The 12,607-nt window shown below is 27.9% G+C and overlaps 1 protein-coding gene across 1 annotated transcript in view; it reads right to left on the reverse strand.

The window, feature by feature from the left end:
- LOC109600732 (cyclic nucleotide-gated cation channel subunit A) overlaps positions 1–12,607 on the reverse strand; it is a 46,035-nt gene that overhangs the window by 7,369 nt on the left and 26,059 nt on the right. The window contains exons 6-8 of the mRNA XM_020016907.2: positions 9,273–9,806; positions 5,956–6,269; positions 3,028–3,303 (exon numbers count right to left, since the gene is read on the reverse strand). Coding sequence (XP_019872466.1) covers positions 3,028–3,303; positions 5,956–6,269; positions 9,273–9,806 — 1,124 coding nt within the window. The remainder of the gene's footprint in view (positions 1–3,027; positions 3,304–5,955; positions 6,270–9,272; positions 9,807–12,607) is intronic.

Raw genomic sequence — 12,607 nt, forward strand, 5'->3', positions numbered from 1 at the left:
TTAAAATTATTTATCCCAGGTATTTCGTTAATAAATTGACTCCAATATAATTACCAGATTTTATGGTAATTTTAGCCTAAGTTGTTAGTCAGATGTTGGTGTTTCCTGTTAAAACTCAATATTTTTCATATACGCTACATAGATCAATAAAAGGAGTCGTCTGAAGTGGATAATCTGACCAGTAATATTATTTAAATATTTGCAGCACTAAGTTAGAATTTTAAATTTATTTTACTTTTTATATACTTAATACACATAAAAATGAACATTCTATTTCTTGGGAAATTTCTACAAACATTATTTGTGGGTTTGAAGTTAACTCCGTTTTCACCAGACTGTAATCCAATTGAAAACGTATTCAACAACAAATACACACTCGAAATCACCAGCCTCAAAATTTGAGAAGTTTGGTAATGCTCTTAGAGAAGTTATAAATCAAGAATTTCTTGATCTTGTCGTGGACAGGGGTGTCCGTCAAAATTGGAAAAATTTAAAAAAATAAAAAGTGGTCCTTCTGTTCTTTTTTTAATTTTAATTAAGTTTATTTTATTAATTTTCCAAGACATTTGGAGATAACTGTTTTATTAGTGGCTTAAAAGTTTTGTTGTTGTAGCAGTTTATTAAAACTTATCTTAATATATTTGTTGCCATATAATCTCCTTGATATTCTGATTTTTGAAATATTTGAAATTATCCACTTCAAAGGACACGTAGTGTAGAAAGAAGATATTAAAATTTCAGGGACGAGCAAATATTGGTTAACTGTCACTGATTTCTTATATGAAAAAAACCACCCGGCAGAAATTGCCATTATCTAGGTGAATGGCCCAAATTACACAAAAAATAATATGACTTTCATATCCAGTATATTAAATTATCTTAAAAATATGTAACCGATAAATACTGAATTTTTGAAATAATGAATGTTTTATATTCAAAAAAAAAAAAAAATTGTTAGTATCTGAAATAAATAAAATAAATAAATAAAAATAAATTGGTTTTGTCTCGATTAAAAAATGCATTAATCTTTGTATTTAACAAACATGTACACCATAAAATATTTTAAAACATGCCGAATAATAAATTAGATTTGATTTGCATAAAAAATTAGTGAGGATAATACGTATATTGATATTTGTACATAAAATGAACAAAATATATAAGGAATAAAATTCTATCATAAATAATATTAAACGAGTGAATCAAAGAGAAAACTGGATATGTTCCCCTTTAATATGCGAATAACAAAGAGAACACTCAATCATTTGCAAAACACCCCTGCAATTCAAACGAATCATTTTATATATCGGAAATAGATTAATTTTGCATTATTAACATCCCTGTCAAGTAATTTATGGTTTACTATTAAATTAACCAGAAATATATGTTATAATTGTTGTAATATTACATTAAATTTCAATTGTAAATAATAAATAGGAGTGAAAAAGTATGTAATGTTTTTTTATTACTTAAAACCTGAGACATGGTCTCAATAAAATTTTTTAAAGGGAGATAAAATATAAAAAAGCACACGTAAAAGGCTCACATATTACCCTGGTAATAAAACGTATGACCTTATATTCAAGTGGATCTATATTAGACTTTCAACGAACTTCAAGGGATCATTATTGTTTACTTAAAGGAAAATAACATGTATTTAATTTTCATAAAAAATGCTGTAAAGTTACTTTAAAACTGTTTCAAACTTCTTAGTAATTCCTAATATCATATACTCAGTTTCAAAAGTCTTACATCACCCTGTAAATTATGATTTTGCTTGTTTAAATTTAATTCATATAGTGTCGATATGTGCTTTTAATTATTACGTGTCAAAAAAATTAATACGTAGCAAAAAATGTAAATAATTTCGTTCTTATTACAATTTTAATCAAAATGTACTTAGATGTGCGTGGCTAAACGTTTAAGGAAGTTCAAAAACCCATAAAAATTCCAGAATATCCATTAACTAATGAAATTTATTTGTGAATAATCTTTCTTCACGAGAAAGACTTGTCGCAAATTGCTCAAAAATTGAACATTCATCACAGTACGGTTATGAAGATCATTCAATTACTGGGTTTGATTACTATCTGCAGACTTTTAAGAGTGCTTAGCTATTACTAGACACAGAATATCAAGGTTGTAGTAGACCCATGTTCATCAAAATTAGCTTTTGCCTCAATGGTCAAATATTCTTTTTTCAAACGAAAAGGGGATATTATTGGTGAGTGATGACCGTCGAATTGGAGTCTGAAGAGAAAGAACTCGCAGTTTGTTAGTAACAGTGGAAGAATTGGGATCTCGTCAACCCCAAGAAGACACTAATAATTCAATAGAAAGCATGCCACGTTGAATTCGTGCTTGATTATTAGATTAGCAAAAACTTTTTATTTTTATAAAATTTGTTTTAATGTTTTTGTCTAATTTTATAGTAAAATTGGTTTGGATAAACAGCTTTTTAGTTTAAAAATATTTTTTTCCCAATGAAAAACCGTTGCCCGTAAATACTAGGTGATTTATTTTATTATTTATAGTTTGGTTGTGTGTATGTAAGGGGTTACTTATACAGATTAATTCGGTGCCGTCTCGAGTATTTCAGATCTATTATAGGCTGCAGTTTAAAAACGGAGTAATATTCCTCAAGAATTTATTGATAATGTAATAAGAGGTTTGTACAGGGATGTAGATGCTTTATTACAAACCTTTATTATCACTTTTGATAAAGATCCTTATTTTGGAAGATATTTTGATACTATTTCTTTTTTCTTAATTATTCTCTATTTGGTACACTTAAAGCACTTTGGGGGTTGTTTACACATAATCTAACAATATGTGTAGTAATTAGAGCAAATTTTTGTTTATTTTAAATCAAATTATAGTGTGCTCCAAGACTTTTGAAACGAAATTTACTTATTAAGATTTAATATAGGGGCTCATTGTCATGACGGCCTTTATACCCCGAAAATCATTCATAATTTTTTTACCATAGTTAATTTAATATTAATATACAATGTACGAAAAACTAACCTCCGGATAATCAGCAAGAGCGACCAATAGATCGTCCTTGGCCAGACAGAAGAGATCCGAGTATCCCAAAGACCGGACGTTGGCCGTCCTCCGATTCCCGGTACGATTCCCGGCGATATCCAAAACGCTGACCTCCCCGAACACAGAGCCGGCCCCCAGCGTCGCCAGCACCGTGATACCATCGTCGGCGACCACTTGCAACCTGCCCCTTTTCACGATGTACATCTCCTTGCCCACGTCGCCCTTCCGACAAATATAATCGCCGGGCGAGAACACCTGGAATCACAAAATTAAAACGTTTATTGTGCGAAATTTTCAAATCCACGTTCCACATTCGCAATTTCATTACGTCCCGGCCTCCGGATCCGCTTTGTGTGTATCGGGAAATGACCCGGCACAAATTGGACCGTTTCGCTTTCGCATCCAAAAAATCGAATCTTACAGCAGCAGCCGAAGCGTGTATGACAAATTTTTAGTTATGCGAATTCGGGAAAACGTCGTGCATAAATTTCACTGCCAATAAGGCAGTTTTATCGTCGAGGAAATGCCGTTTCCGCACCGATTTTATTGCCAACGGTTACAATGTCGAATTTCACTTTAATCCATCGGATAAGGAGCAATTATTTGCACGATAATTATTGTAAATAATTAATCAGACGTTCGGATTAATTTGGGAATCGAAATTCTGTCCTAAATTGATTCGACGGTACGACGATTGTGGGGGGATTAGAGTTCCCTTATACAACACTACAGGCCGGAAATAGCCATTAGGGCGCACTTAGACACGCTCCAGAACGTCCAGAATTTTTTTCAATTGGGAGCCGAAATGCCAGATGCCTCCAGGATCAAATTACCACTCTCGGCGAATCGTTTGTCACCGTTATTATCGTATTTCTGCTTCGAATTAAGGGATTTACACTTTTTATTTTCGTGAAAAATTGTTTAAAACGCTTTTGTTTCCATTGTTCGTCGAGTATAAATTATTTAATTAGCGTTTTAAACGTTTTTTTAAGAAATGCACTCAGGCTTTAAAGGGAAATCGAAATTCAGTTAACACTTGACATGCTAATTGGGACATAAATATTTATTATATTATTTATGTTTTAGAGGGCTTTTATTTGTATAATACATTAAAGTGTTGAAGCGACGGTTAAAATACATATTGAAAATCGCTGATCGAACAAGATTACTGAGAAACCTTTCAGTGTAAATTCTGAACAGATTTAAGATAGTATAAGATGAAAATGACATGAAAAAGGCTGAATAAATTTGAACTTGCGACAAAGCGTGTTAAAAAAACATTGTGCTTGTATTAAGTGAATCAAGAAGTTTTTGATATAAAAAATGATGTGTGTAAAAAGTTTTAATATATGTTTCAAAAGTTACTTGTAAAAAATTTACAGCACTGTTAGAGAAGAAGCAGTGTTTATCTTTCTTTTAATCCTGAAGAGATTTTAAAACACATTAAATACAGCTACATTCGACTTTATTACTTTCCATCAACATCTTTTAATATCGCATTTTTATTAAGGATGTAACTAAAGAACCGTTTAACTTTACATCCTATAAACCTCAAATAGCATCATAAAATATTACAATCCTTTACAATTTCCGATCACGTCCGTTATCAATTCTCCAATCATTTTAAAATCTGCAGCTTTATATGAATCGTTTAGATGCAGAATATATAGATATTTCTGGATCAATTTAAAAATTTTAATAAAAACCTCCAGTAGACAAATTGTAAATTTTATATGACACAATCACGAAGAAGGAAAAATACATAGATTCAGTGGTACAATTTTAACAAACTTTACTGCATCTGTAACTTTCTAAGGAGGACACCATATCCAGCAAAGATATATCAAATTGATACAGATCAATATACTAAGTGACCTAGCTTATTTATTTGTGACTTATAGAGAACGAAGACAATGTATATATAGATAACGAACCCCCTGCATAAAATTTGGGAGTACTAATAATGACTTCTAGGTTGATCCTTGGATAACGTGAATGCCAAAAATGAAATTTACAGCATCAGAATTTAAGGCTTTACAGACATTTTAGTTAGACAATCAAGTTGTCAAAATTTAAAAAAAAAAAATCTCAAAAACTATTGTGTTTACGTATAGGACATGATATAGCCATTTGCTATTACAAGTAAAATTTAATAATACAAAAATATGCCTGGTGTTTTATTGAAAAGAGCAATTTTATTGATGTTTTAAGATTTGTATAAAATTTGGAAATACTAATAATGGCTTTTTATAGGATGTTTCTTGGCGAATGTGTATACAAAAAATAAACATCATATGTGATGCCTTTAGAGACCTTCCAGCTGTCAAAATTTTTGGAAAAAAGTTAATAACTCAAAAACTATCGGGTTTTCGTATAGGAAGGACATTATATAGCTATTTTATTTCCAGTCATAATTAGAATTTAAATATCTAAAAATATATGGGATGTTCCATTGAATCTATCACAGTTATTGATGTTTTAAGATGTACAAAATTACAAGCAAGTAATAATGAACATCCTGTATAAAATTTGAGAAGACTAATAATGACTTCTTATAGGATAGTCATTGGTTAATGTATATGTCAAAAATGAACATTCCAGCATGAAAATTTGTGACCTACAGCTATTTTAGTTAGCCCATCAAAGAGTAAATACTTTATCTTTTAATATTATCGTTATTATCGTTATTATCGTTATTATCGTTATTATCGTTATTATCGTTATTATCGTTATTATCGTTATTATCGTTATTATCGTTATTATCGTTATTATCGTTATTATCGTTAAATTTGACATTTTTGCTTAATAAAACAAGAAGTACTGCAAGTTTTCTTTAAATATTTCGAAATCTAGAAATTATGTAAATTGATATTAAATTCGATAAATTCGACGATAAATTGCACACACCTGCAACCTCAACTTGAGCACCAGAGCCTCCAACAGTCCCGGCTCGCAGTCCTGGAATATCCTGACCTTCCGGAGCGTGTCCAGATGCACGCGTATGGCAATTTCCGCCTTGAGTTTGTCCGGTAGGGCTGACAGAACGCGTTCCTCGTCCAGAGCGCCGCTCTCCGCCCACGTGTAGGCGAACCACCTGATCACTCTAGCTTCCAATTCCCGTCCGACCTTGCGGAACGCCATGTACTGTTTGACGCCGTCCATGCGATTCTGGAAGTCCACCCGGGCGACGTTCATGTTCGATATCATTGAGCCGATGTTACCTGCACCAAGTCGTAAATTAGTTTTTCAAAAACATATTAAAAATGTAATTTTATTGCGACGGAGCTGTTCGCGTCCGATAAATTTAATATGCCATAAATAAAATTATATTTAACGGGATTTACAGCTGCATTAAATTAGGGAACTGGACAATTTTTAAATTGATGGCATCGTAAAGTTTTCATTACTTTGGACGGTGATGTGATATTATTTGTTGCACAGAGAAGAAGTTGCAATTTTGGGGTTTATCCCCGAATAATTTCGATGTCTTGACCACAAAATGGATGTGAGAGCTTAAATAAAATTTTAATAAGGCAGATAATCAGATAACTTCCTTATTATTCACATATCACAAGCAAAATTTTCAAGATTACTTTTACGAGGGTGGTTTATCTTAAAATATTCAGGGTGCGCATTAAAGGTCTGCCGCTTTGGACATAAAAAATATATCGTAAAATTGGTTAAATGTCTTGGGGACGTTGAACAGGAAGACGAAGAGTTGACATCCTCAGACATAATGTCTGGTGGTAGTTTAAAATTTCAAAAGCATTTTATCAATACGCTCTGGGAAATCGAGGAACTATCGGAAAATATAAACACGAACATAAAAGCAAAGGTTCAATTACACACTCAAACCATATTGAATTGAAAATAATGCAAATAGGAATAAGATGGAGTGGAGCAATATAATTTAGTAGTAATCCAATATCCCATTCCCAAGAAAATCTGATCTCCAAATGCGTAGAATTGTATTAAACTTGGGGATTTATCGCGGTTTATCACCATAATAAATATTTAAGTAGTGTTCTGCAAAATGACATCATTACAAGAATGTGACTTGAATATATAACGCTATTATTACTCTCGAACAAAATCAATAAATGATGTCAGATATGTGTTTTATGAATTCATTCGATTAGTTATTGGGTGCGGCCAGTTTGTTTACGCATTACACTAAATAGTGCGTGATTCCGAAATTTAATGTAAACTAATTACTGGACCCAATGTTTGTGTATTTTGTTACAGGTGTCATCCAATATAAATTTCCATGAATAATAATAATGTAAATAAATAAAATAAAAAATATATTTATTTACTCTTTATTAAAATAATATTAGTATATTAAATAATTGCTAGAATTTTATTGAACATAAAAAACACAAGTTCAAAAAATTTTAATTAAATTAATTTATTAAAATTATAAAATAATAAAATATAGATTTAAAAATTATTATTCTTTATATTTTCCCCAATTACATATACTTTATTATTTCTATTTTTAATTGAATACTTAATACTTAAAAAAAATACTGCCAATGTGATTAAAATTAAATAAAATTATATTTTGGGTGTTAACTTAAAAGTACTTTCAATTATTATTGAATAGCAAAAAATTATTTCTTTTAATAATTGAAGTATATGCACATTAACAACACATTAACTTAGGCTACTTTTATTTTAAGAAAATTCTTTTATTGTAGAAAAATAAAGTAATGTTGCAATGTCCAAGTACTGTCCAGTCGCGGGTACAGCTGATTAATCATAAAATTAATTTAAATTAAAAGATATTGTTCTTTTAATAAAATGACTATGTCTTTTAGTTATTTCTTACGTTTTTAGTAATTTTTTGGGAATCCCGGAAGAATTAGAATTATTTATTTTTACTTTTTTAATGATTTCTCAGGAAATTAGTATTCTATAGATTTTAATTGTATGGATTTTGATCGTATGGATTTTAATCGTGTGTATTTTGATCGTATGGATTTTAATCGTAACTTCGAAATTAAAATTTGAGCCATTTTTTAATAAGAAAAAAGTATTTATTTTATTTAAAAAAAGAGTAAAAATAGTTATAAAAAAATAATTTTATAATATACAAAATATTGAATATACAATTGTTGATTCATATTTTTATTATTTTAAAAGTTCAGCAGTGCTAAAATGTATTCATTGTATTCGGAAATATTAGTTGTAAAAATATATTTTTTCCTCATTTTTTTTTTTTTAATTTTTAAAATATATAAAGCATATAGAAGTTTTATATGAATGCTACTTAAAATACACATTTTCTTACAGTATTTGTAATAAAATAAAAAATAAAAATAAAAGATTATGTATACTCGACATCCTTTAAAAAAAATAGTTGGAGATGCAGATAATAAGTTTAATACTTCAAAATTAAAATTTAATCAAATTTTAATAAAAAAATATATTTTTATAATTATAAAAAATTATGTATACTCGATCTTCTTTAAATTTTAAAAATAAGAGAAATAAAAAATATATCATGTATATTTTATTTTTTGTAGATGTTATAATGTTAAATTTTAATATTCAAATTTAAGCGATTTTTTAACAAGTAAAAAATATAATTTTAATTAGTATTAGTATTTTTTAAAATACATATTTTAATATTAACAAATAGTTAATTAATTGATTAATTAATACATTTATATCTGTATTATCTTAAAAGTGCTCAACTTTATTCATTGTATTATGAAATAGTAATTGTAAAAATATATTTTTTTTCATATTTTTTTAAATATAAAAATTGTAAAGAAATTTTACATGAAATGTTATTAATACAAACTTTCTCACAGGTTTTGTAATAAAATAAAATAAAATTTTAATAGAAAATAATGTATAATAACAAAATTTCAAAAATTTATAATTATAGTACCCAAAATAGAAGCTAATTTATTGATTAATTAATAAATAATTATTTAATAATGAATCATATTTTTATTATTTTGAAAGTACTTTTTTAATTAGAAATATAAATATAATATGGAAAAAGATAAATTTATGATAAAATATAAATTAATGGTAAACTTACATATTGTAGTTATTTATTTATTAGGATCATTTCAATTAATTTTTTTGTAACTATTATGAATATCTTTGTTATTATTAATGTCTATAAACTGATTATTCCAAATAATTTATTTATTACTATATTTTACCCGAAAAATACAGTAAAAATTGCCAAATTATTAAGATCTTACCGACAATGGTGGCGAATATGAGAACGCCAGCAAGGAAGTCGGCGACGACGAACAGGTACTCGGCGTCGTTTTCCGGTACCGGTGTCTCCCCGATGGTCGTGAGCGTGAGCGTTGACCAGTAGAAGCTGTAGATGTACTGCCTCGCCAGCGTCGAGTTCTTCGGCCCGTCCAAATTGTATACCCAGTTGTCAGTGCCGAAACCTATAGCGTAGCTGATCGCGAAATAGAGACACGCATTCCAATGTATCAGGACCAATATGGCCAGGACGACTTTGCATATGCGGAATACGTTCGGATAATTGGTGTCCGTTTCTGTCCGCTCGAACCACTCTAATAACCTAGGTATTTTAATAAGTCTGTTTAGTCTCACTATCACTGGACATGGTACTTTCACTGAAAAATACGGCGGCCACCAAATGTACGCCAAGTCCGTAGGCAGCACCGACAGTATGTCCGTTCGCCATTGTTTCGATTGCAGGTAATGCTGCCGGAGCTTTCGGGCGTCCGTCACCAACAGACCCTGCTCCAAATATCCTGTAACACATTTTATAAACAAATCAAACAAACACAAACATCCGTGCGACCTTTCTGTTGTTTATTTCGACTGAAACGGGTCGCGTAAACGTGTGTGGCAAAATTGGACCTTCGTAGCTTTTATTGCTCACATAAAATTATTGTTGCAAGGTCGAAATGGCGGAAAATTCGACAATTCAATTTCATTGTTTGAAAATAAACAGACAATCAAAACAGCTTAATACCGAATAATTGTGTCCGTGTGGCTTTTAAATTGAACTGAAAACTGGAGTGGTTGAAGCCTGCGGTCACAAATTGATGTAAATTATTTCATATCCTTCGCGGTTTTACCTGCAGTCGTATGGAAGTTCATGACTTTTGCTTTAATTAACCGAACTGCACTCAAAATCATAATTAAACGTTTAATTAAATTTTCCAGAATGAGTTAAAGTTCATCAGGTTACAGAAAAATCCGTAGTAAATTACTTTTAATTTTAACTTAAATTAGAAAATAATATCAATAGTAAAATGATATTTTAAAATTTTTATTCTAAATTTAATTTATTAAATTTTTATTTTTAAAATGTATTTGCCAATAAGAATTTTTTTAGTACCTATTAAAATATTAATTTTCATCTAAATTAGGACTTTTTTATTGATTAGAAAAATATTGCTAAAATTCGAGGCTAAAAACAATTTTTTAAAAATGTTTTCCTTTTCATTTTAAAATAATTTTTTATTGTAATAATATTTATAATCTTCGTATCTTCTTTCTCAGCTATATTAAGATATTAATTTTTATTTGAATTAGGAGTTAATTTTATTACTTATTACAATAATTTGAGGCTAAAACAATTAAAAAAATGCCATTTCATTTTAAAATAATATATTTTTAAAATAGATAAAAAAGAAAAATATTCTAATAAGTTATATTAAAATGTAAATTTTTAAATTTAACTAAGCTTTAATATTATAAAATATTTGTGACAGTTTATAATAAAATTATAATTTTACATTTTTAATAAGATAGACTTAGAATTAAATATTCATAATCTTTATTACAAAGTTAATTTATTAATTTTTCTGATTTACAATGTAACGCCAATAAAAATATTTCTAGTCTAGGAGTTAATTTTTAATTAATTATTTAAAAAAATGCCCTTTCTTTTAAAAAATCTTTATAATATTTATAACAAAGAATTCTTTTTAAATTCCCAAAATCTTTGACCTAAAGTTAGTTATATTAAAATTTGATATAGTTTTATAGTAATTTTTTAATCATGTTAATTATAAATTTAACTAAGAGTTAATATTATAACATATTTGTAAATTTATAATAAAATTATAAAAATAATTATTTAAGTATTAATATTTATTTAGTCTAGGAATTAATTTTATTATTGATTAGAAAAATATTTGGTGAAATTCGTGGCAAAAAAAAAAAAATAAAGAAATGCTATTTCATTTAAAAATAATATCTTTATAATATTGGTAACATATATAAATTTTTTGGATTAAAAAAATATTTTATAATAGTTATAATTGTATATAATATATGAAGAGTTAATAATTAAAATATTTATAACCGTTCATAATAAAATTATAAGTGTACGATATTTATAACTGATAATTAGAAGTAAATTTTCAAAATCTTTATTTCAAAATTAACTTATTAAATTTTCAGAATTAAAATTACCATTAAGAATATTTTTAGTTATATTAAAATATAAATTTTTATTTAAACTACAAGTAAATTTATTAATTATTGATTAGAAAAATATTTGTGGTTTCTGGAAACCATTATTTTTAATTTTCCATTTCATTTTAAAATAATATTTTTATAATATTAGTGGCAAGAAATTCTTTTTAAATATTCAAAATCTTGTTCCAAAATTTATTGTATTAAAATGTTTTTTTATTAAAATAAATATGTATATTTTCAATAGATGTTTAATTTTCATTTTAAACTAAAAATTAATATTATAAAACATTTGTGACGTTCATAATTTATTTATAAGTTTACAATATTGACAACATAGAATATGTTTAAATTTTCAGGGCCTTTAATTAATATTAATTTATTAATAATATTTAGTCGAATTTAATATGTAAATTCCAACAAGAATTTTTTATTAAATTAAAATAAAAATTTATTTTTTATTTAAACTAAGAATTAATATTACTATTATTAATTAGAAAAATATTAGTGAAATTCGTTTGTTATAAGCAATTTAAAAAAAATTGTGTCAGCTCATAAAAATATCGATAAAAAGAATAAAACCAAGTTCATAACCACCCCAAATTACAAACAATTTTAGGTATATGTGGTTAAAAATACTCTATCAGCTTACCAAATCGTAGTTATTACCAAAGTTATTTTCATACCTCAAACGAAATTGATGACACTTTTCGGTTATGTAGGTTACCTTCGACCAATTTTATTCATTTCAGCAAAAGCGGGTCATGAATAGATTTGTGTGGACATTAAATCGGTCCTTCGTTACTTTTATGCTTATTTCAAAATTATTGTGGCGAGGTTACGACTCCACAATATGTCGATTGTTGACAATTTAATATCCGTCCGACAATAAATAAAACTGGGGTGGGGGGGTTAAGTTTTAAAATTTGCCGCCACGTTTCACGACATCCTTCAACTTCTTGCGCCAGTATACAATTACATTTCGTACTTGAAAATACCGTAAATTTTTATACGTATTTTCAGCGACCAACCAAATTTCGAGTGCACAACTGCAGTTTTTTTTTCATATTTTATGTCACTTTTCAGTTTTTGTGGTTTAGTGTTGTATTCCTTGTCAATTTCA

This window comes from Aethina tumida, chromosome 2 (genome assembly GCF_024364675.1).
Source record: "Aethina tumida isolate Nest 87 chromosome 2, icAetTumi1.1, whole genome shotgun sequence".
In the NCBI taxonomy this organism is placed as follows: domain Eukaryota; kingdom Metazoa; phylum Arthropoda; class Insecta; order Coleoptera; family Nitidulidae; genus Aethina; species Aethina tumida.